We start from the raw sequence: 25,302 nt of genomic DNA on the forward strand, positions 1-25,302 counted from the left end.
ATGGACAACTTGGGGCGGGGTTAATATTAGCGTGGCGAGGAAAACTCTCAGTGTTGACAACTAGTAGCTTCTTCAAGCCGCTCTTTAAAAAAAAAACGTGACTTTCTGTGGTGTTATTAGCGACTATTAGATTAGAGAGCTGTAGATATTCCTCCACGTGAAAACTCTAAACAAACCGTTCCGATAAATGTTCAGACAGGCACAACTAGGAGGGTAAACAAAAGATGAATGGATAAACAGTAGCCTACATGCAAAGCTCCATACAGTTAAGACACATTTTTCTCTTTTCAATGTTATTTACACACTCTGAATAATCATTTCCCATTGGGAAGATATTCAACTTCACTTAAATCAAAAAACAAACCATTTTTGTAACTCAGTGGCTGAGACACTATCTGTAAAACAGCAAGAGAACAAAACTAATTTCCTGTTTCTAAAGGACATCACAATCACCTCAAGATACTCAGACAGATAACATAGCACTTTAAGAACACAACACATCTGAATTTTTTTTTAAAACAAACGTCAGCATCAAGGATTTTAGTAAGAAAAGAAGTTGGGCATTTCCAGAAAATCAAACTGACCAAATGAATATAAGCAAATGAAGAACTGGTTATAAATGCACAAAGCAAACAGCTGAGGATAACAACCCACGCTGAGATCTGCGCAAACATGCAAGGTGACCTCTCTGATCTCTGCATATCATGAGCTTGATTTCTCGTGCGCACTTCAAACCTTGACATTACTCAGAGGAGTAACGCCAGAATGCAAATGTCCAAATCATTTGGATGGGATCTTAACCAGACGGGAGAGGATACAGATGAATGCAAACATCTGAAGGTTGGGGTGGTGTGGGGAGTGGGGGATCATTTACATGAGCTCGAACAACTTCTGTCAGTGAGGGCTAAAATTTGGAAAAGCAGCAACAACTTTACATAATACAAACTGTTTGAGACATTTTTCAATAGATTTCAAGGGCATGCACAGGTTTCAGCAGGGCTTCAATGCATTAACTCACAATTTGTTTGTTCAGGCGAAGAGTTCCGGAGCCAAGTTGTGGTTGCTTCCAAATAATGCTTCCAAATGCCCAAATAATGCTTCCTAATGTCCAAATGATGCTTTTAGATAATGCAGAACTTGAAAAAACCTTCTCAAACCAAGGCCTGCTTGCATGCCTAGCTCTTTGTCCACACACACATCTGACTTAAGGCGGCCATCTTGCTTTTCACCCTTGACCTCACCAAGGAGAGCACTTCTCTAAATGCAGTAACCATACCTGGCCATTGAGGGGCATACCAAACAAAAATGACCATATAAGGGTCAAGACTTCAACAGCAAAACATAACTACAACTTCTACAATCATTCATTTCAACTATAACAAAACGATTTACTTTCATTCCACAGACAAAAATAATTAATTTTACACAAAAATGCACAACTGCTTTCAGAGAAAGTGGCTCCAACACATACCTCGCAAAAAACATTTAACGTACACATGGTGTGCAGAATGGCCACTCTGTTTTGTTTCTATGGTTACATAATTCTTACTGAAATGTTGATTATAATAGTACATAACTAAACCCCACTCTATGGTATAATTGCTTGACAATAACTCATGATTCATTTAATGGCGGCTGATATAATACAAGATGGTTGACCCTGCTGATTGTCATGTGTTTACATGGAGGAAATGAATAGAATGGATAGTTTGCTTCTTCACGTCTTCAGCCACATTCATTCGAAAGGGGTCACCTTTAGTTCTTAACCAAAAACCATCCTATTTTTTTTACTAATAATCACCTGTTATCACTGATCATTGACGGGCTTATTTACCTCTTCCACAAATATAAACTGACCTATGATCCATCACAAGCGATACACCTCAAGCCGCATAACTAAATTGGACAATTTATATAAGACTTACCACAGTACTGTATGTCCCAATAACTACACTGCAAAGAATTCCCACCGACTGAAAGGTGAAGGAAATTGCTTAGTGGTCTAAAAATAATAGACTGGCTAATACACAATAAGCAAAAAAAAAAAAAGAGGCATTAAGTCTCAAAGCAATCACGTCAGGAAAAGAAATCCAATATTATTAACCAGAGAATGCAACTTCTGAAGGAACTGACATTTGTGCATACCCAAGACCTGAAATAGCATAGAAATGTTTGAAATGTAGGACAAGCAGGTTGTAATACATAAATACATGATTTATTTTTTAATTATAGGCTCCACCCAGCAGATGTACATAAATTAGCATAAGAAAAAAAACAAAATAACACAGCGACAAAATCCATGAAATCAGATTGTGTCTGACGCTCACAAGCTGCTTTCGCAATACAAAACATCCAGTCGCTTCATTAAATCCCTGCAGCCAACTGAACACAGCAGGACTCATTAATACTGTGCATCATTGCTGCTTTTATTTTTTTTAAACTAGCTTTTCATGTTTTATTCATGAAATGTAATAAGGGACAAATACAGTGATAGAACATCTGCTACAATCAGATTAGAGTCATGATCTAAGGCTGTGGAAAAAAAAAAGATAAAGGCCTCAATTAAAAAAGATATTTCACCCACTATTTTTCAATTACACTGGTGGAAATCTATTACCGAAAACAAATATAAAAACGCAAAGGCTGCTGACTGTTTCACCGAACAATAGCTTGACCATTATGTCTTGATTTGCTGAACTGTTGTTGTCATATTTCAATGCCAGGCAGCTGCTATCGCACAGCATCAAGACCAGTAGTGTGAGTTGAATTGAAAAAAAGTGTATTGAAAACAAAAACAGAAGTGTTTTTTTTGTTGTTGTTGTTTTTTTAAATCTGTTGAGACGATCAATAAATATGCAATACTTCTATCTCGTCCGTACAATTTGCCGCAATAAGAATGAGACGTATCTATCGTTTCGCCTTCACTGTCTCTTGTTCTACATCTGGTGGTCACTTTTCGCTCCACCCTCAGGGGGGTTTTCGCAGAAATGAAAACTAAGTCAACATCCTCCTCTCACTCGGACTTCCTGCCTCGGCATGTCATCCAAGTCTGAAATGAAGCTCCGAAATGAAAACCTCCAGCAAACAGCCGCCCTTGGTAGAAATACTGTCGTGAATTATTTATTAAACAAACAAAATAAAAGGCAGCGAGCACATGTGAAAGACAGGAGGAACGACTGCGGGCAGATCAGAAAGGTCAGGCAATGTCTCCAACCCACTTCCCTCCTTTTTTTTCCCAATTAGACCTCTCTCCATTGATTCACAATGGCACCACAACATCTCAGCCTCTCCGCTGCCAAACCCCATGCGACTTTTATATTTCTGACTGCCACAGTAACAATGTCATATAAATGTAAGTATCTTTATAAAGAGCAGCAAATGATCTGTAATTACTTAGCATCCGATATATGCCTACAAAGTTAATAGTCTCTGAGGTTCCATCCATCTATTTTCTATACTGCTTGTCCTCATTCATCCTCACATGGATCACAAGTAATCTTGGGTCACATACAGAAAAATACAATCATGCACACTCACATCCACCCCTAAGGGCAATTTAGTGTCTTCAATAAACCTTAGATGCATGTTTTCGGAATGGGGGAGGAAGCAGGAGTATCCAGAGAAAACCCACACAAGCATGGGAGACAATATGAAAAGTTTCAAAATTGCATTGCAGGAAAGCCTAAACTGAGAGTCGAACCTCAAAACTGCATGTGAGGAAGACTTGCTAATGATACAAAATTTAGACGTGATTAAAAATGGCTGATTTGAGGCAAATGTATTCACACCGCGTGTTGAATTGTTTTTAGTCACGTCAGAGGTGGTTGACTTATTTTTACACTTGAATGTAAACATGTAACAATAGAATGTTTTTTGTTTGTTTTGTTTTTTAATAACAATTGCCCGCTAGACATGACGGACAGAGAAGTGACAGTGACGTGTGTTTGTGAATATCTTTTTCCACACATGCTCTCTCTGTTTGTGTTTGTGGTGGGACTGATCTGCGCAAATGATGTCCTCTTCCAGACGGTCATAAAGTCAGACTAAACAGGAAAACCACCGAGTTATAGGCGGTTAATCCCCCCTTCCTCGCGCAAAGACACGCACAAGGGGGTTTCGATGCCCTGTGGTTCTCTCAGCAATTAAATTCATGTTGCAGACAAGAAGGCCGAGCATAAAGCCACCGTTGTCAGGCACGGACATCAAAAACTGGAAAATTACAATTTGGACAGCCAGTCAATCAAACATTCATTTTTTTCAGCATTGAAAAGGTACTGTGTGACCTCTTAATGAAAAAAAATCAATTCGGATCTTTAAAAAAAAAAAAAATGAAGTAAAGCAAGGATCTTTATGTGCAATTACTCCTGGATAAGTGGTTGGCGTGATTTAAGCCAGTTCAGGACAGCTCGTAGTAAATCTATCAAACCGTGTTACGAGTGGTCCCTCTGTTGAGCTCGCACACACACACACGCACCCACACACACACATCATACCTGATGAGGCAGTGATGAGCACATTGTTAAATCATCCCTAAGCACCTATGAAATACACATGTATGATTTAAGTAGGAACTCATCCGGGCTAGCCTTGCATTGCACTCACCCAGTCATCAGCCAAGGTTGCAACATACACACAAACAAATACACACATTTACACTGTCTGGGGGATATGGTGAATATGTTGGGCTTGGTAATGAAAACATGCCATCGAGCAGATTTACAGGAGAGCAACTTGATCTCTGGCTCCAGCGGAGAGTTATTACTGGTGAAGAATCTAATCTCAAAGCTACAACCGCTATAAGCTAACACATACACGACATAGGCAAGAATGACAGCATCATCTATGGCATTTATATTTAGCACGGCAAGCACGGTCTCTCACGCTGCTGATTGCTCCAGCTTGGAGTGAAAAGTCTTGCTTAGTGATACGGTGACGGTTCATTTACGGGAGCATGTATATGGAACACTCACGTTCGGCGACGGCAGACGCATCTTGACCTTGCAGTAGTTGAGGCTCCGCTACTTGAAGCTCATAACACTTTTGTGATCACAGCAAAGCAGCATTGAGAGACGGCTGCGGTGTTAGCCGTCGTTAGCATACGTAAGCTTTCAGACCAACGTCACGTCTTTGAAATGGCCAGTGGAATTTTAATATCAACAGTTTCAGTTTCAATAGTATAGTTTCCTGGAATGCAACTGAGCACAGTGAAGATTATTTCCTTAGTGTAGTCGAATTAGTATTTATTTTGTCATGATCCTCGCTGACAAAACAACGGGAGAATTTAGATAAGGACATTGGCAAGACACAACAAGTACGCAAGTGGCTATGGGATGACGTGTGGGTTTACAATATCAGTGTTCCATTTCTGTTTTTGTAGATCAGTGTGTGCACATGCTCAAACGGACTGAGTACATTTAGTATTTGACAGGCCAGGAAATAACATCATTTTCTAGATGAGGCCAGTGGGGACACAAGGGATTCTGGGTAATTGGAAATCCAGATGGACGTGCATGAGTTTCGCACAGGAAGGAGTTACAGAGGAGATTGAAGTGAACAAACAGGCAACAAACGTTAATAGCGTTCATTGCTGTCTTTTCAGCTCTCATCTTGGTTTTATTTTTCTTATTCTCTTCTCATTTTCCATTTTCAAATAATCTCTGGTCTCATGTTTGTATTGTACTCCCCTTTGTTATCTATTGCCTTGACCAATGGCTGACACACGAAAAAGTAACAGTCATTGACTAAAGCATTGAGTGGCAGAGTCCATACGGTACAATCAGCAAACTATGTACAGGGGGGGCGGGGGGCGAGAGCCAGTAATCACAGGGAATATTGACAGGCTCAATCTCTCTGACGAAAGAGGAGTACGCAACATTCTTAGAACGACTTATGGATGCTTGCATCGCAATCAGTCTCTGTTAGCACTTTGCCGTCTGCAAGCGGACGAGCAAAGAAGTAACTTAAGGACTTCACAGCCTGTTAGCAGATGTCAGACAACAATTTGAACACGAGATACAATCATTTCAGGCCAGCACGAATAAAAAGGCAGATGTTCGGACGCGCATCAAAAACAGGGTTTGTACATCCGGTCGCAGTGATTCATTTTCGTACACTTGTGGTGGGTCGAGCTATACACACACCGTTCATTAGTCAAGAGAGAATTGGCCTGCCTTGACCTATGTATGTGTGTCCCTATGTGTAGGAAACAAAAAGCAGTACTTGAAAAAAACTTGGGAAACGAAGGATGACATGATGAACCATTACTAGATAGATCTATCTATCTAGATATAACTATCTAGATAGATCTATCTATCTAGATCTAATTATCTAGATAGATCTATCTATCTAGATCTAATTATCTAGATAGATCCATCCATCTAGATCTAACTATCTAAATAGATAGATAGATAGATAGATAGATAGATAGATAGATAGATAGATAGATAGATAGATAGATAGATAGATAGATAGATAGATAGATAGATAGATAGATAGATAGATAGATAGATAGATAGATAGATGTATCTATCTAGATCTATATAGATAGATAGATGGATGGATGGATATACGATAATTTAGTTAAATGCATGTTTTAGTGTATGCATGTGTTCAATAATTTCCCATGACCACACACACCAGACCAATGCTCAAGCTAATAAAACAGACGAGGAGTCCTGGCTGGTCCACCAAAATTATAGAACACAAATATAGGTGAATTGAGGTGGCTGTGGTTGTAACAGAGATGATATTCTCCTTTACCAAATGTGCCATTTACCATTACGTGGCATACTTAAGTTAAGACCATTACAACAATCAGTTCAAGTGATGTCTGTGTTCAATGCTTTTAATGCCGGGCTCTCACACAGTATTAAAAGATGGCTATTGATCAGGACGGAGCTAAACTGCAGGGTGCTGACTCACCGATTTTGGGCTGCACTGACGACAACACCTCTGCTAATAGCTGGTCTGAAGCACGCGCTCACTGCTCTGGCAGGGGAAATGTTCAGGCTATTGACTGCAGCAGAGATGTGTCTTTGACACTAAGGAATTTATTAGTGTTAATGTGGTGGAGTTTCCTTTGAGTCTTGGTTTTTTGTCAAGTCACAAATTCCGAAGTTAAAACAGGACATTCCATTCGGGGTCTTTCCACATGAGTTTTAGTGTGTTTCCGCACACGTGTAGCGGCGCACATAGCATTCATTACAGTGGCACTACGGACAAACTGCTCCCTGGATAGACATTGATTTTCACCCAATGGATATCACTGTTAGCAAAACCTAATAGCTTGGTGGGTAATGGGTACAGGTTATGAATGAGCCCCTATGGGCAGAAGAGAGGGAAAGAACAAAAGGAGAGAGCAAATGGAGGGTCAAGAGAAAACAAATACAGGTGAATGAAGCATAAGAAAAAGTGCAATAAATGAGGCCGGAGAAAAGGAGACAAATGTGAAATGATGGAATTGAGGAAATTACTGATACACCTGTGCTGCATATTGAGACTGAAGACGAGCGAAGGAAAGATGAAGACTTTCTCCAATACTATTGTGAAAGAGGTAAACAGAAGACGGAGGCTGATTCTGCTCATGACTGAAACACTGATCCCTCCACGCATCATCAGCTTGGACCCTGAGCCGACCACGGGTAAAGACGTGCTGCCTCAGCAAAGGAAACACACACAAATAAACAGGGGAGACTATTGGAGGGAGACTGAGCATTGCCCAAGCAAGTAGATGAAATCCCGATCCCCGATTACAACACCGTTTGTATTGTGAAGTCATTCGAAAACAGCCTCAATCTCTGAAAAGTGTCTGCAATGTGAGAAATTCTTTGCACTTGGACATGTGCCCAGCAGCGCAAAAAAAATTGTAGTATAGCAAAGTACAGAATACAACATGGCTTTATTGCTTTCAGTGTGGAGAGGCGATGATGACACACAGCGGAGGCATGTCTGTTGTGAAATAGTGATGAAATGTTTGCATTCAACACGCTACTTTAGACAAAATACACTGCCCAGCCAACACTAATATTTTCTTGAAGCGCCTTCAGCAATGATCACCACGCACTTTCCCCATGACATTATTTTCATTAGCTTACGCAAGGCCCCCGATATGTATTTCCACTCAAATCAGCATTCTTCTTTGGCCATCTTGTATTGATGATGGAGGGGTGGCTCCACTGCGGGAAGATGTTCCGTGGGGTTAATGTCGGTTTCCCTGCCGAGAGTGGCTCATTTTGCCACAAGTTAACAAACCTCTCGACCGCAACTCCGAAAAGTTATCATACAGGGATGATGCTGACATTAAGGTCACAGCAGCACTGTTTTAATACCTGTGTGTGCAGAACTTAATTTGAAGCTCAGAGTATACCCCCAAGATATTTCCCAGCGGGTCAGATGTTATTTGCTCAGCATCTCGCTAAAGCATCCACAAACCTAGATAAGTCGGAGCTTTCTAGATCTGCTGTTGGATCATTCATGTCTGCTGGTTTGGAACAGCATCTGTGTTTAATACTCTGTGATGCTCACTCTAAAAACAGATGGGGTAAAAATAACATCATTTGGGGTCAAAAATGGACCAATACACAAATTGGGTCAATTTGACCCACTTTCGTGCATTGTTTTGTACAAAACAGACCATTTTTGGGGGGTGGTTTTGTGCAAAAATATACATTTTTTTTGGTTGCTTTTGCAGAGAACAACCAAGAAAGTTGGGTCAAATTGACCCAAGTTATGGATCGGTCTATTTTTGACCCCAAATTGTGTTATTTTTGACCCAAGTGTTTTTCGAGTGCTTGTTACGTGTCTACAGACCATGCACTCTAAAAACAGTTGTGTTAAAAATAACACAATTTGGGGTATAATATGGACCAATACACAAATTGGGTCAATTTGACCCACTTTCGTGGATTTTGTACAAAACAGACCATTTTTGGAGGTTGTTTTGTACAAAAATACAAATTTTGGGGTTGGTTTTTTGCAAAAACAACCAAGAAAGTTGGGTCAAACCGACCCAAGTTATGGATCGGTCTATTTTTGCCCCAAAATTGTGTTATTTTTAACCCAACTGTTTTTCAAGTGCTTACAGTGGAGTACAAAAATGTTCTTGCCCCATTGTCCATGTTAACTCTTTTATTCCAAAGCACATTTCATCCAGTTTGATAACAAACAGATACTCAAAAATATGAACATAGAGAGTCCTAAAATATCCAGCCCTCACTTTTCACAACACATTTGTTTGCGTAATGGCAGCATTACTACAGATCGTTGTCACATATTTACAAAGCTGACGAATGTAAGCTACCACAAGCCCGATCAGGTTAATCCAAACTAAACCGTACCACTGACTGTCTGTCTAAAGGTACAATGACAATATTCTTGGTCATCTTAATTGATTTTTGCCCTTCATCAAAAGACCAGTCATTTCTAATTACGGGGTTTGAGTCTGGGTTACTTAGTTCTTTTGCACCGAATTAGTTTATCGAATACAAACAAGCATCTCCCAACCCAGAGCAAGTAAACTGACAAAAGGCCTTTATGCATAGCGTCCCAACAAACAATGAGCACGTTGATTTTGCTCTCACAGTGGAGTGGGTTTCTCGCCGAATAAATGTGCTGACGGACCACCCACCATCATAGCTTCACTGAACGCTCAGGTCGGCTCTCCTCTACGGATCCAAACAAGGTCAGCAAAGAAGAGAAACATCCAAATAACTCACTGATATTAAACCCTGTCGTCGAGCGCTCTCACTAGCCTTTAAGCCAGGGAAGTCTCGTAAGTTATCGTTCATCGCTGGCCGAGCAATTTTTCTCCTTAAGGCCAACCATCCAGATAAGAATTAATAAAGCAACACATAACTACCCAACCAAATACTTGTGTCCTCAGCAGGAAAGTGACATTGTGGTCTAACTCACAACCTTGCACAATCACAGACCACCACCCTTATTCCCAGGCGCAGCCAGTCTATTACTGTTCCGGTGCCGCAAAATCCCTGCGTACAGGAACACACACGCACACACACACACACACACACACACACACAACACACATTTTTCCATTTTTCATCTTTTGTCAAACGTGAACATTTGCTCTGCATTAGCCTCTCTGTGGGTTTGCCTTGGACCACAATAATGGAAATAGAAAAACCTAATGGAAATGTGAAATTCGGAATACGGACCTCTCCCTCTCGCTCGATCTCGTCCATACACACGGTATCAGTGAGAAAAGCCACAGGTATAATGGAAAATCAAAATGTATGCAGAGACTTTTTTTTTTCTGCCACCTTACCTCCACTTCTTGCAGTATTTTTCTCTGTCTTAGTTGTTTGTCTACACACACACACACACACACACACACACAGCGTGTATAAATGCCCTATAACCAACCAGGCCATTTCTGATAGACTCTTATTCTCCCTGATGCTTTATCAGCGGAATCACACAAACATTCAGCAAGAAAATAATGGCTTTTCTGTTTGCTGTCTTTTTTTGTGTGCGTGCGTGTGCGCGCGCATTCATTTCTACCTTGTGTTGATGTGCGCTGCATACTTATGTGCCAGCAAAGATAGACATCAGTATTCTTTGATTCAGTGGTTCATTTTTCAAACAAGCCAACTGTGATATTTTTTTTTTTTTTTAAGTCACCCATGTACTTGACAAGTCATTTAAATAAAAACTCAAGTCATTTCATAGCCTGGAGTCCTGTCATCTATTCATGTTAAACAGATTTTTAATCACGGGTAGTCGATCAAAAACCTGCGCTTCATTCTGCTGCTTGCACACTTACACACTGAGGCTAAATTGTTTGTGCCATGGCGCTACAGAAAGAAAACCCACAAAGGTCACTTTTTAGTGGTCTAATTGAATCATTTCAAAACCCACAATCTTGTCCACTCCTGGCGTACAAACGACTCTCGCTGTCTTGGGTTTGAAAGGTGCATTTAGCTGTGTGTTTTGGATCTTTATCCTAGGGAGAACCCCGCGGCGGAGATCAGCACATTTGGATCCAGAAAGCCTCCGACAGAGAATCAAAGACACCGCTAAAAACAACAAAGAACGGCTAAGAACAGACCATCAAATCTAAATACTATCGAACATCTGTAGAAGGAGATTAAACATGCAGTCTTGAGAATTCTTATTAGACCTGAAGAGTATAGCGTGAGTAAAACTCTTTGTTTTTGCCTCTGGAGGAGTTTGGGCATTTAGACTAGGACCGCACAGCAGGGTAAGGTTATGATAACCTGAGACAAAGGAGGGTGATTCAGTCGGGTCGAAAGATCACGAGTGTGAGAGGTTAGAGTTCAACTTAATATCGGAGGTCGTGACAGAAAGGAAAAAAAAAAATCATCACAGCAGGACACGCAGCATACCGACAGATGCAACAACAAACCTTCCAAGGCGTTCTCTGGGAATCCCGTGATACCGATCCGCCGAAAAGCATGCTGTGACCATGTGTTGAACAAATATGTGTGGGAGAGTAAGCGGCATATCATAGCAGCCGCGAAAAGCAGCTGCTATGAATCCGTGCACAACTTCGAACGCAAACCAGTCACGTTTCAAATCGACGGAGGCTCAGCTGGGTGAACATAAGCCAAGGCGCAGTTGGGCATTTTGCGAAGTCGGGAAATCACGTCATTGATATTATGTGGAAGGTTTTAAAAGTGCTTTTGGAAGGAAATAACTTCAGAATCGTTAACCGGCTTTAGTCGTCGACAATAAGCCCAACAAATTCAAAACACCCCCCCCCCAAAAAATGAGAAAAGCATTACGACATCTTACACCTGCAGGAAGTGGAAGTCACAATAACAGCTTCCACTCTTCTGGGAAGACTTTCGACAAAATTTTGAAGCGTGTCTGTGAAAATCGCAGTCATCCCATGAATGTTTGATGGTTTTTGCACATGGACTTTGTTTTTCCGGTATAATATAAACATATACCAACCACCATCAAATAAAAGGATCTTGGGGTCTCACTTGTTTGAACTACCGTCAGACAGTTTGCCCTCAATGTCCTCGCCGTGGATCAGCAGGTTTTAAAGTGGACCAAAGCAGCAGCACCTCCACAAACCAAGAGAGAAAGAGCAGGGAGACAAACAAAGTGAGGCCAAACACAGATCTGGGCTATGGCTGCAGAGGTTGTGAGCCATATTCAAACTCCAAGATGAAAGGGAGGCTGCTGAGGAGGAGAAAGAGATGAGTAGTGGATGGAGTGTGGTGTGGGGGGGGGGGCAGTAAAGAGGGGCGAAATGATGAAATGGTACAACACAAAAGTGCAGAAAGCTTTTGATGGGTGGAAATGTGAAAATGGTACGCAAATCCATCAGTGAAACATGTTTGATGTTTTCTTTTTTTTTTTTTTTTTTATATATATATATATATATACATTTATAGCCCATCCGGATTTCACAAAGCATGTACAAATGCTATTTGTCAGTAAAAGGATACGCCAACGAGGAGGATCAGGAGGCCGAGGCACGAACGGAGAGAGAGGCACGGGAAAGTAAGTAGTAGGCAAGACAGGATGTAAAATTGTCAGGAGCGGAGGAGGGGAAAGTAAGTGTGCAAGTGTGTGCGTGTGCACGCGTGTGTGTGTGTGTGTGTAGAGGGGGAGGCTCATTATTGACACCATGTGTTACCCCAGGAAGCTCCTTGGCAAAATATAAGCATGTAGACAGATCAGAGAGGGGGGGACAACATAGAGAAAAATAAGAGAGAAGGAGGAAGGGGGGGTGGGGGTGGGGGTTAAACTCTTTGCAGCTGCAGGCCTGCATGTGCGAGTACGTGTCCAAGGGTTAGCCGGGCGTACATCTATGTCAGGACTTCTGTGTTGCTAACCACAAGGTCAAACAAGCTAATCCCAAAAGTCTTAGAACCACAAATATCTGACAGTACACTAGTTAAAATTCAGGACATTTGACTTGGGAGGTTGTATGTGAGTATGTAGATGAAATACAGTAAATGAGTTCTAAGGTGGTGAATAAAAATCAGTCAATTTGGATATACAGTCTGAAAATGAGTCAAATGAAATAAAATCCTAGCCGACTCTCAAACGAGAGTCATCGAAGGTGCTCGTATTTAAATAGCGCTCAAGTGTTTGGACGAAAGAGGGCGATAGGCTGAGCTACCCACACACTTCACATTCAAACAGGTGAAGAGGATCAAGACAACAAGATGCTCTTTTCCTGCGAGTGCGCCAAAAGCCTTGCGCTGACAGTAATGAGTACTCCAAAGAATTTATTTGCATGTAGTATTTTTCGAATAATTTAATTTAACGTCATTGTGTCAAGTGAAACAGGATTTTTTTTTTTTTAATGATTACTATGCATGCCTGTGTCTCCAAAATTTTGGGGTAGCTCCACATATTTGTTCAGTTGAGAGATTGGGATAAAACGTGCTTCTGTTTTGGTTAGCAACACACCTAGTTGTCACGGTACTCTACTCTTTCATGTCTTTGTGAACAATTTTGTCTATGAATTTAGATCATTTGTGACGAGTACATAGTACTAATCATTTTTTCTTGGTGAGAAAAGGGAGATGTTTGTTTTATTTGGAAAACATATTCCAGTGACAAATTGAACCGCATCGTCCATCAAAGGCATTCCCACTGTTGGAGGAAAAAAAAACAAGGGTAATGAAACAATGCGGAATGGGGGAATAAACTGAATTTAGGTCATTTTGTGTTGCTTTTCCTACAATTTATTAAAATCTACAACTGTGGACTCCCCAGCATAGATAAATTAGACTTAAATTCCTTGTATGAGATTCCACTATTTACACTGCGGTGCAGACTGAACCCTCATGGGACTTTGTTTTAGATGCGGCCTAAATTAAAGAATGTGAGCCGACTTCAGCGGGGACTGCTATTATTTTCAAAAAACGTCCTCCAATTGTACATCTATATGTTCTTTTGGTAAAACAGTACAGATGCAGGCGCCTCTGTCAACACACACACACACACTTACTAATTCATCAACTCTCTCTCTCTCACTAAGGCAACGTAGAGGTGGGCAGCAGCTATTGTGTCCCTGGAAGAATTAGCTATTGATTTTCTCCTTAGCGTTATCAGTGCAGCTCTGACAACAAACCAGCTACATAGTACACGTGTGCACGCACAGGAGAAAGACCTAGATTTTATTCTGCAAAGGGGTGCGCTGTTTTTGGTGGGCACAGGCCCAGCGGGAAAATGCCAAATCAAATATTAACATGTGACAGTAGCATATACACAAACAACGATACATGAGAAAAGTCAGACAAATAGCAGAACCAGCGTTCATTAGGACAGTCATCATACAATGGGGGGAAAAAAGTGTTTATGTATCACGCTGTGATGTGATACTAACTACCAACTCTTTTTGCAATTAATTTAATCCCTAACCGAGTCACACTGAGCAACATGGACATGGAGATATTACACTTTGGTCTTTTTTACCTTGGCTTTCCAGTCCCCAGTACTGACAGGAAAGATGTCACATCTTTCCGACTTAACACTTATTTAAATTTAGAACCCAAAGGAGTACTATAATCCACACACACACACACACACCTGTTAACATTCAAGTGACCTATGTCTTTGGCACAATGTCATTGATCACGTTTCCTCATCCTCATGGAGTTGTAATGCTTGCTAGTATTTAAAACATCTAAACAGGCCTAAGCTCACTAACCCTGGAAAACCATTTCGCTGCAAAACCCCTTCCAACGGGCCAATAATGCACCAAAAAGAAAAATACCAGATCTTTTGAACCCATTCCGCTGAAGGGATAACTGGGTGATTCCTATAATTAAAAATAAATACGGTGGATAAGGCTGACCACTCTCCACCGCAAATTAAAGACCATTTACAATTGGCTTTTTCATTTGCTCTCATTTTCTCAGATGTTTTTCGATTGTTCTTGCATTTGCTATAGCGCTTTGGATTGTGTTAACTCATACATGTTGTGTTAATACATCGTCCTAGCTCAAATTGTATGCTTTGGTGGGTCCCTCCACCACTCCCTCATTTTTTTCCCTTCACTCTAATTTTGAAGAAAACATCACTTACTTGGAGTAAATTTAACTTTCCGATTTGAGAAAGTTTGACAAATTTCCCAACGGAGCATTCTATCAAACCCATCCAACTAAGCGTGGCAGCTTTCACATTAACAAAGCAGGCTGGGATCAACATGTTTCCGAAACATAACATTGAGATGGATCCGTCTCATGAAAATATTGATTTCTCTAATGGCCTGGAGAGAAAAAATAAATAAATAAAACACCAGATTCATATCACATTCCCAGTGATGCCTCTAGGGAGCTCACAAGTCATTCCGCGCACCTTGGTTAAATTTGCATTACCATAAACTGATAAACACATCTTTAATTGCTTTGAAGATAACTTTTAAAAATTGGTATTAGCATTGCTAATAGTACTGAGAGGAACACACATTCACTTACACCAGCACGAATCATCAAGTGGTGTCTATGAATGTTGCTCATCAATTTTACAAAGGGACAGTACATGCCAGCCTGAAGAAATTTTGCTATTTGACACCATCATACACTAAGTCACGTTGTTTTAAGAAAACAAACAAAATTAAAATTGAAAAAGTTACTTGATGAGAGCACAGTGTGTAAAAATACTAAAAGCGCTGAGTACCTCATGTGACGTAATCATTAATGGACTCTTGTATAGCCACAGACAAACAGACATACGCTCACCTCTTTGCTGCGCGTGGCCACATTGCCATAGCAACGCGGCGAGGAGCACCAGCCCGAGCCGCGTCATGTTTGTCCCGTGTGAAGATTTTGGAGGAGCCGGCGCGCCACTCGGTGCAGTAGTTGAAGCGAACTTTGCACTCCTCCTCCTCTTTCCTCTCTCTCCTCCTTCCCCTCTTTGGTCTAAAGGGAAACGGAGGGGAACATGTGGAAATGTTGTCCAGGGAAGAAACCAGAAGTTTTGATCCAACTTGACAACTGTTTTAGGGCTCCTCCTGCTGCCCTGCACCACTCACCACACGCCGACTGAAGCAATGACGCCATGTGCGCAATTCAAATACAGACACAGATGTATGACAAAAATGTTAAATATGGACAAAATACGTGCATGCATGCAAAATACGTCTTAATATATTTACTTTTTGATAATACATTTTTCAATGCATGCATAAAAGCCTGACAATTAAACAGCATAACCACATTCTGTAATTTTTTTTCCAGTGCAAAGGGCTCTCTTGCATAATAATTACCATTCAAGGACAGCACAAAACTGTTGAACAAGAAACCAACATTAAGTGCACAATTTTTTTTTATTTTAATATTATTGACCAAGTATGTGTGTCCTGCATATCATTCCAAATCCGCAAAAAAATATTAGGCCTACCCACGTTGTAGTATAGGGCAGTTAGTATATGACCCAGTGTAAGCACAACTAAGACATGTCTGCCATCTGGTGGTGAACGGTAATATTACAACTTAAAACTACCCCAGCATATTCAAAGTTCGGCACCCGCGGGTTCACATATTTGCATTCCCCCCCCTTTTTTTTTCTCCATAATTTGTATTTGTCATAGTTTTTCCAGGATGTTTTCCTTTTTTTCTTTTTATATGGATTTTTCCATGCATTGTAATTTATAGCTATGATTTTTCATTCTAAAAAAAACCTCCTGTTGCTGAACCTAACCCTTCGTTCATAAATATTATTAAAATATATGACTTACTATTACTATTACTATCAGCGCAAAACTCTCATCTAGAAAACTTGACCTGTGTCTCTGATTGAAAAATGTTAGTAACAATTTGTTGACCGGTGTAATCGGTCTTTCCCCGCCTAAAACCTCCAGTCGCAAGCCGTCTGTTTTTTGCATGACGTTTTTTCGCAACAAACTGACAAAAACACAAGTGCCGGTGGCAAAGAAAGAGGCTCTGAAAATCAAATCAATAAACTCGCACTTGATTAACAAGATTCTCAATGATGAAAAATTGATGAATAGATCCATCACGCATGGACCAACACGACCTTCTCCTACCAGTATACAAATGCAAAACACAAATGACTTCTGTTTCCGTGCCAAGCAGTGTGCTGCGTTGGAAAGGCATTAAGCGTGCACCACATTTCATCTGCTCCAATTGTGTTTAAATATGACTGAACAATGCGGTGGCGTGTATGCGGGCCGTACTTATAATCAAATAAAGCACGGCCTGGATTGCATCCTTGTGCTCGTGTAATGCAAATAGCTTATTATGCGGTGAATTCGGAGGCGTGTTCAATTGCCGCACTCATGTTGAAGTGGTCTTCCGCTGAATGACTGTAGTGTGATGGAACCGTGTCCCTGGCTCTGTAAGGATGACATTAGGGGGGTCGCGGAGGAGCCTGCGCACACACACATCCATGCCATCAGAAATAAACACACACCGGAAAACAAGGCTGTTAGCGCATGTTCTGACGCTCCTTAAATGAATACATTTGAGGACGAGGCGTCTCGATTTCATACACAGATTTTTTTTCATTTTTTATTTTTTTAGCACTGTTCTGAGTTTCGTCTTCTCACATTACAATAACAGTTTGGCTAATTGAAGACTGAATTGTCCGTAGGCGTGTATGTGAATGGTTGTTTTTGTTTTGTCTTTTTCTATATGTGCCCTGCAATTGGCTGGCAATCAATCTAAGGTGTACCTTTGCCAAACAATATAATACATTTTAAACCCTGATTCCAGCTGTTTAATGAATTCTTCCAATGATTGACTTTAAACTGCTGTATATTGGACTTTTTATGTATTAAAGTCCGATGTTGGTTATTCATACATTAGCTCTAGGTCAAGGTTCAGGATAAATAGTGGGTTATGTAAATGTAAAACGCACTAAAATACCACACTGGATTAAAGTGCTGTAATTGAAGATTTAGTGGGTGCTGGAAGTCCCATAAATGGAGCACATTAAAAGTATGACTCTATTTGTTGAAGGGCTGATGGATGACCTAAAATGTAAAAAAGAACAACAGTTTTATCTGCCATTAAACAGAAAATATGAATTTCCCGGTGCTAGTTTATTGGTGCCAATATAACTCACTGTGTGCCAGCTTCATAAAGTTTTTATTGAGGGGCAAAATCACAGCCAAAAAAAAAAAAAAAAGCATAATATTTCTCAAGCTCTTAAGGCAGCCACTTTGGGATTAGGATGAAACTCAGTTTGAATTCCAATTGCTTGTTAATGACTTAACAACACAACAGTTTGTCCAGCGCAGATAAGACACAGACCTGGGGTAATTAAATAAACTCACTTTGCTTGCAGGGCATTTCACTGGAGTGCTGCTTCATGTTAATTTGGATTAAATCCACACTATATATACAAACAAAAAAGTCACAGAAAAAAAAACATATTCGATCTGTCTCATTTCAAATTATTTGGTTCACTCAAGAATTGCAGGAAGTTCGCAATACCACGTCATCATCCATCCATTTTCTATATAAACGGAGAGTAGAATATTATTAAAATGATCTTTTGAAAAATCATCCCTCTCTGGCCTATTTTATGCCTCTAATTTAATTTTGAACCATCATTTGTAAACTTGGTACTGCAAAACTGGCTAAGCGGAATCTGAACAGGAAAGGCAGAGGACATGACCGAATAATATATGTCGAAGTCGTCATTCTTGCCAGTTCGTCAGGTAAGCGGACCACTTCTTTTCTATATTTGATTGATTGTACATTCCATAAAATACAACGTCAAACCGGTAACATTTCATGTTTAGCACCTTTCCAGCAGAGATAATGCTGAGTTGACGCCTAATTGTTTTCACTGTCTAAAAACTGAAAGTCCGAAAGGAATTTTTAGAGGTTTAGTGGAGTCACAGCGTGCTCCCGTCATCTTAATCATTTAATATAAGGTCGTCAGCTCAGCTGTTTTAGATGAGTCCTTTCCTATTCTTGGCCTTACGACATATCAAAAGTGTTTGATAGTCTTTCAGTCGTTGAGAACCAACAACCAAGAAATGAGAAAATGCCTAACTTGGTCAGGCATGTAAGGGTGGGGTGGAGAGTAGTGAAGTGAGGTGATGTTCAAATCTTGCTAGCAGCTTGAACAATGCAGGCTGCACCTTTGAAGTGCTTCTAATGAACCCTAAATTATTTTCAGATGTTCTTGTGGGCTTTTCCCGACATTTTTTTTTCTTTTTGGCAAAAGTATGAAGGTTTTAAGCTAACACTGGCTGCTATTTTGAACTGTTCATAATTCCCTTCACCTTGTCTAAAGCTCTTGGTCCAGTTGAACAAAAACAGCCCCAAAGCTACCACCTTCACTGTCGATATGGTGTTATTTCGGTGATGAGCAAAGTTGCGCTTGAGCCTAGTTTTGTTTTTGTTGTTCCCTGTTGCTTCAGATGGAGCAGTGGGCGTGTCCTCGGCAGCAGACCTGTTCGCCATCACAATCACTGGACTATTTAAGGACTGCCAGGCAGACAACACACTGTCAGATAATTCGCCTTGCTCACGACTGTATACAAGTCAACAAATTTTCTAGACGATTCTGTTCATGTCCTTTTTTTCCGCTTGGTATTACCTTTGTTCATGTAAGTAGATTTTTTACCTTAGATTTTCTCGGTTTATATCATATGCGTTTTTGGGTGTACTTGTTCTTTTGGAACACGCTATTTCCTTACCTTTTGCAAGCGTTTACTTAGTTTCTTCCTGGTTCGTTTGGAACCAGGGTTCTGAGTTGCACTTTGTCGGTCATGTGTTTTTGTGTAAATCAATAGTATTATTTGTTCTATTCCTATCTGAGTTTGCTTCTTTTAGAATCCAATTCATTCGAGTGTACACCAGAACGTAGCAGAGCCACACCTACCTTTTGGAATTATGGCCAAAAAATCCAAACTTGGTTTCGTCTTCTTCAGTTTTTGTCTGTTTACTGTTTACCAATCACTGGTTTGGGGATATAACCTTAAAAAATAGTGCCTCCAGTTAATTAAAAGTAAAACCTGTCTGTTCCTGCTTGTGCCTACTCATTCCCATGTGGTGGGGAATTGTGCATGGAGCATATGCTCAAATTATCGCCCATGTGCCGATAGGACAGCAATTTCAAATCATCCTCAAGGGAAGTGCAAAATGTATAACAGACCATATTTTGTGAAGAAGAACGTAAAGCATTGGAATGAGTAATCAACCTTCCATGGATGAATGAATCATAAAGGCCTCACTGGCTGGAGTTGAAAAGACCGTCTCATATCGGCGGCGTCTTCACAGCCAATGCGGGATTTTCGTTCCCCGGTCCCTAAGGCTTGCTGTGATTGGGATCGGCTTCAGGTTGTGCACAGAGTAGCCAATTAGGAATTAACTGGCAGGACCACAGAGAGAAAGTAGAAGTGACAGAGGGAGGGAGGGAAGGCGGATGGTGGTTGGCGATGGCGATGGCGGGGGGTCATCGCGTACTTGAGCGCCGCATTCCTCCCGAGCCGCTTTCATCCCGAGCACTTCCGTTTTTCCACATCAAAGTGCGACGTGAGTGTGTGCATGTCTGCCTTGTGATGTGCTTCCGCAGCTCTCACAGCGAGGCTGCGCATCACCATGTTCCAACATCCAAAACACAGACGGGCCATCAAAGCAGCTCCGTGTCTCCTCTGATCTCTCCCCCTTCCTCCTTCGGCCTCCCGCAGACCAAAAAGGTCGGGCCTGTCCTCCTCCCGCCTTCCCTCCTTTTCGCCTCCGAACTCGCACCTCCGTTCTCCGTGGCAGCTCGCTTGGCGACGTGCCAAGGCGCTCCTTCGTCTTCCTCGAGCTCTCTGGGCCTGTCGCCAAAACATATCTTCATCTACTCATCCTCTAAACAAATCCAGTCAGTCTTCATTCGTCTCCTTTAACTTAATTGTTCCTCTCCTTTCCCCCTGGATTTTTTTTTTTTTTTTTAACCCCACTACGCACCATCTGAGCATTTATATCTTCCACAGTATAATGTGAATTTATTAAACTAATCACACTGCTGTGGTTGTCATTAACCAGCATTGTCTTTTCTTTGTGAAGTACGGCTATTTCCTCTCCATATTTCATACGGATATGCTGCATGCGAATCCATCTGCAAGAAGCTTGTTCGGTTCACAAATGCTGTGTTTTATAATTGGACTACAATTTTAATTGCTGTCGGCACTAATTAGATGGTTTATCACTTCCCTTTGAAAACTGTTGTATAGCTGAATTTTGCTTATGTTGTTAAACTAATTAAGGTAATGCGCAATTTGCCATTAAGCCATATTCATTTATTTCAATTCGATTTCTGTACCATTTATCCAATTCAGGGTCGTCAGGAAGATTATAATGTGAATACTACGCATTTGAAAGAGGCACTTTGTGTATGTGCGTGCATGCGTGCGTGCGCGTATTTGGCGAGTGAGTAAGTGTCATGACTTGGCTCTGATTCAACATCTTTTTTTCTCTGTGCATGTGACCCACTGTGGGAGTGAAATGAACCAAGAAACAACTAGAAAGGGAACAAAAAGAAGCAATGATTTCAAGTATTTTTCACACTGGTTAAAACAATGAAAATATGAAAGTGAGAGAGAGAGAAATATGATGAGAGGCACTGTTAAGAGCAAAGAATGAAATTAAACACTGTCAATTATTTAAAACATGATTTTGCTTTATAAGGTTGAGGTCAAACTACTTGACACTTTGGGGCAAATTATTTCAAAATGAATAAAAATCTCACACGTTTCTTCTTCCAGGCAGTGGCAATCTTTTACCGTGAAATTTAAGGTGGCAGGAATTGAAATAAATACACTTTTAAAGATGAATGCTCCCAAAACATGAAGGCAAAGAAATTTGGGTCAGATCACATCTAGCTGCTATTTCTGATAAATTTCTGCTACAGGTGCTGCGTTTAATGACTGACATGTAAATTGACTAAAGATTGCATGACCGGCGACTGTGCACAGCATGGGTTGGACTTAAACTGGACAAATGCTAGGATACAAATAGTTGGGTCTCCGACAGTGAAATAACAATTTTCATGAACTGCCATTTTGTGAAAAAGTGCCTGTGAGTGAGCCTTTCTGATTTTTATTCATTTTATTGATTTATTTTAGATGTTCAGAAAAGTTACGATTGGCACCAGCACCCCCACACTGACTTTCTGCACCTTTGACTTGAAAGCCAGGCTGGGTGAAGATCAAACATTTTCGAGCGACGGTCGGACTATAGGAGCACTATAAAGTCAAAGGCAAAAGGTAAGCAGAACTGCAGTGTTAAATGTTAGCGGCATTAGCTTCAACTAACAGGCACAGACGTGAATGTGGTTTTATCATACAGTAATGATGATTTTGTTACTAATGCGAGGGCAATGCACAGGCAAAATGAGAGGCGACAGAGAGAATTAATCTTTTCCAGTGGTGAAAACATTTTTGAAATGCCAGAAACCAAAATTGTGACATATCGTCTATTCAGAATTGGTCTGAATGATCCAAGAGTGTTTTGTTCCAATTCTTTGTCAGCTTGTTTGTGTGCGCCATGGTTGATAAGTGCTAAGATAGAAACTACCCACTTTAATCATTAATACACCATAGGCATGTTTTTATACTGATCTTTTGTTACTTTGTGTTATAATCTTGAACAAGTTTGTTATTTCTGTCCAAGGTGTTGTTCGTTCGCTGTGGCTCCTTCCACCAGTTTAGTCTAGTTTTAGTAATCTATATTGTTCTCCCCACATTGACCTTTCGTGTGACAAGTGGCTTGTGACGAAGTGCTGCCTCCTCAAGTGAAAATATATCAATGCTTTCATTGTCTTTATGGTTGCCCACATTTCCCCCAAGTCTCACAGTCAGCTGTAATGGGGAAGACAGGGTAAGCAATTACTTATTATTTGATCCTGACTTTTTGGGAGAAAGTCTGGTCACCACAAACAAATGTCAAAACCCTCAACAAATTCTTTTTTCTGACAGCAATATAATCGAACGTTCCCTGTCAACGCTAGCAAAATGCATTTGTACATCCATTCATCTATTTTTCTATCGCACTTGTCCTCACCATGGTCACGGGCGAGCTAGAGCCGATGCCAAAATATGAAACTAGTTGTTTTCAAATCACATCCTGGAATAGCCATGCCGGACTACGCAACATTAGCATCAACACAACAATGTAGCATTCGTTTGGTTTGGCCTTGTTTTTTTGTCAAACTTGTCGACCAATTTTGCTCTCCTGCAGCAAAGATGTGAATGAAACGACCTTCTCTTTTATGCTCAGATACTTCTTTAATAGAATAAAAATCCATTTCTATCAGGCTTTGCAATGGACACAATGAAAATAAATCCTTGTGGCGGTAATCAAATCCTTTCGCTTTCTAAAGAAGTGTCAGGTGAGCATTGCAGTGACTTTTTGAAAAGTAAACGAGTAATTAGAAAAAAAGATACAAAAAGGAACTGTCAAACGTTTATTGAATGCTAAAGTCCAAATGCAGTAATATCTGGCTGCATCTGCTTATTTATCATAAACGGCTTCAGATATCATAAGTGTCTTTGACTACTATGTCCCAGGTGTTCATGACATTGCTCATGTGATTACACCATCCCACACAGTGAGAACATATGAATATGGAACAGGGAATGTGGCCAATAAGCAACATATCGTGGAGCCGGTCGTGAGTTGTACCATTCATTTAAATTAAAAAATATATATATATATCCAATAACCAGACAATATTAGCTACATGCTGTTAGCATTAGCTAATCTGGTGGACTAAAGGCTAAATTATATGGTTGTTTTGTGTCTATAACATGTAATTGGTTTTATGTTGAGTTTGACATAATCTGAGACTGCCACCATACAGTGCCCGTATCTCAAGTTTGTGCTTGCAAGTCAAAGCAAACAATCGGCCCGACTGATCGTATCTTGATAAACTTGTAAGTCAGGTGACTTATATCTCAAGGCACCACAGAACAACACCAAGCAAGACGAGTTGTTTGGCATGGGCAGTAATCATTTGGCTTTTTTTTTCTGGTTTGGTGTCAAAATGATCTTCATATTTTAATCATCATCATTTTTAGAAGCCTCATAAAGAAAAAGAAAAAAAAGAATCAATGTTCCCATCGACGCTGTTAGTTCTGTGACCTCTTGTTTATTGATGCATCATATCTTGTTACCAACGCTGCAGTCGTTCCCGCTAAATTGTACTCTAATTATCTGTGATGATCAGTTACACACGATAATGTACATGCTGGGTTTTTGCTTGCAACATTTTGCTTGGTTAACCACATTAAAGCTGTCATCACCAAGTGACATGTACTGAAGCTAACAAATAGAAGCATTCACTGTACAATGAGTGACATTTGGGGGGTGACAGGCACCTGGCAGCATTTTCCTGAAAATGCTGGTCAAAGTACACTGTATGCAAGCCTAATGGCGTTCAATTTGAACCCATCCATTATCAAAACTTGAATACCAGAATATTGTTCTTTTTGTAACATCTTCATCATCTTTTTTTTTTTATATTTATATACCGTAGACAATCCAATTCAACTAAGTGACCATATATGGTTCCTTGCCCTTTAGTGGAAAAAAACAAAGAAACATTAATATCAGCATTATAACGCACTGACTAACCTTGATAAAATGTGATGCATATATGTTATAAGGTCATAAAATAAAGGTTTTATTCCGTTATTTGTATAAAACAAAACTTAATACGCTGAATCAGGCCTACAAGTGGACATTTCTAGTCTGTCAGTCAATAGAGCTAAATGTATTTTTTATTACCAAAATTCAGTATTTTAGTCAGACTTATTTCAGTCCAATTCAAACAATACTTTATTCATCACTTAGCATGACTATTCAACCATAAAATGTGAGCATCCTCAACTTGCCATGATTGTTCAAAGCCGAGAATTTATTTTATTTTTTATTTTTGGGCTTCGATAAAAACAAGCAAATCTGGCGTGATCCACAACTCTTGATTGGCCAAATGCTGCAAGAACGTTGCATGATTTTCTTTTTTTTGTTTTTTTTTTACACATATGTGACCAAATATGGTAACTTGCTCAATTAAAGGGTTAAATGAAGTGTTAAGCTACAATGTACTCTTTGTCATGTTCAAGGGAAGTTTTGTTTTTATTTTTCCCTTGCCCTCTTGGGGGTTAAGATCAGGGGATGTCGTTAATGTTGTCAACTATGGGCATGTGAAGCCCTTTAAGACTTTTCTGTGATTAAGCGCTATATAAGTAAATTTGACTTGACTAACTAGCGTTCCCATGCTGCAGACAACAACACTGCTATTACATTTGTTGTTCCTTTTACTCTTACCAGAAGTTCAGTCAACACCAGCAACACTTTTAAATTTGCATACAATACAACCATTAAT

The 25,302-nt window shown here is 40.2% G+C and overlaps 1 protein-coding gene across 4 annotated transcripts in view; it reads right to left on the reverse strand.

The window, feature by feature from the left end:
• Positions 1 to 15,830, reverse strand: part of lama2 (laminin, alpha 2) — a 111,061-nt gene extending 95,231 nt beyond the window's left edge. For 3 of the 4 annotated variants that reach the window (XM_086019244.1, XM_086019245.1, XM_086019243.1), the window contains exon 1: positions 15,690 to 15,830. In XM_086019244.1, the coding sequence (XP_085875370.1) occupies positions 15,690 to 15,756 (67 nt within the window). In that variant the 5' untranslated portion in view covers positions 15,757 to 15,830. Of the gene's footprint in view, positions 1 to 1,018; positions 1,229 to 15,689 lie in introns of those variants that run through there. The other variant, XM_086019247.1, reaches the window with a different exon arrangement.
• Between the last annotated feature and the right edge of the window lie 9,472 nt (positions 15,831 to 25,302).

Source organism: Filicampus tigris, chromosome 20, assembly GCF_054856515.1.
Source record: "Filicampus tigris isolate MCC_2025a chromosome 20, RoL_Ftig_1.0, whole genome shotgun sequence".
Taxonomy (NCBI): domain Eukaryota; kingdom Metazoa; phylum Chordata; class Actinopteri; order Syngnathiformes; family Syngnathidae; genus Filicampus; species Filicampus tigris.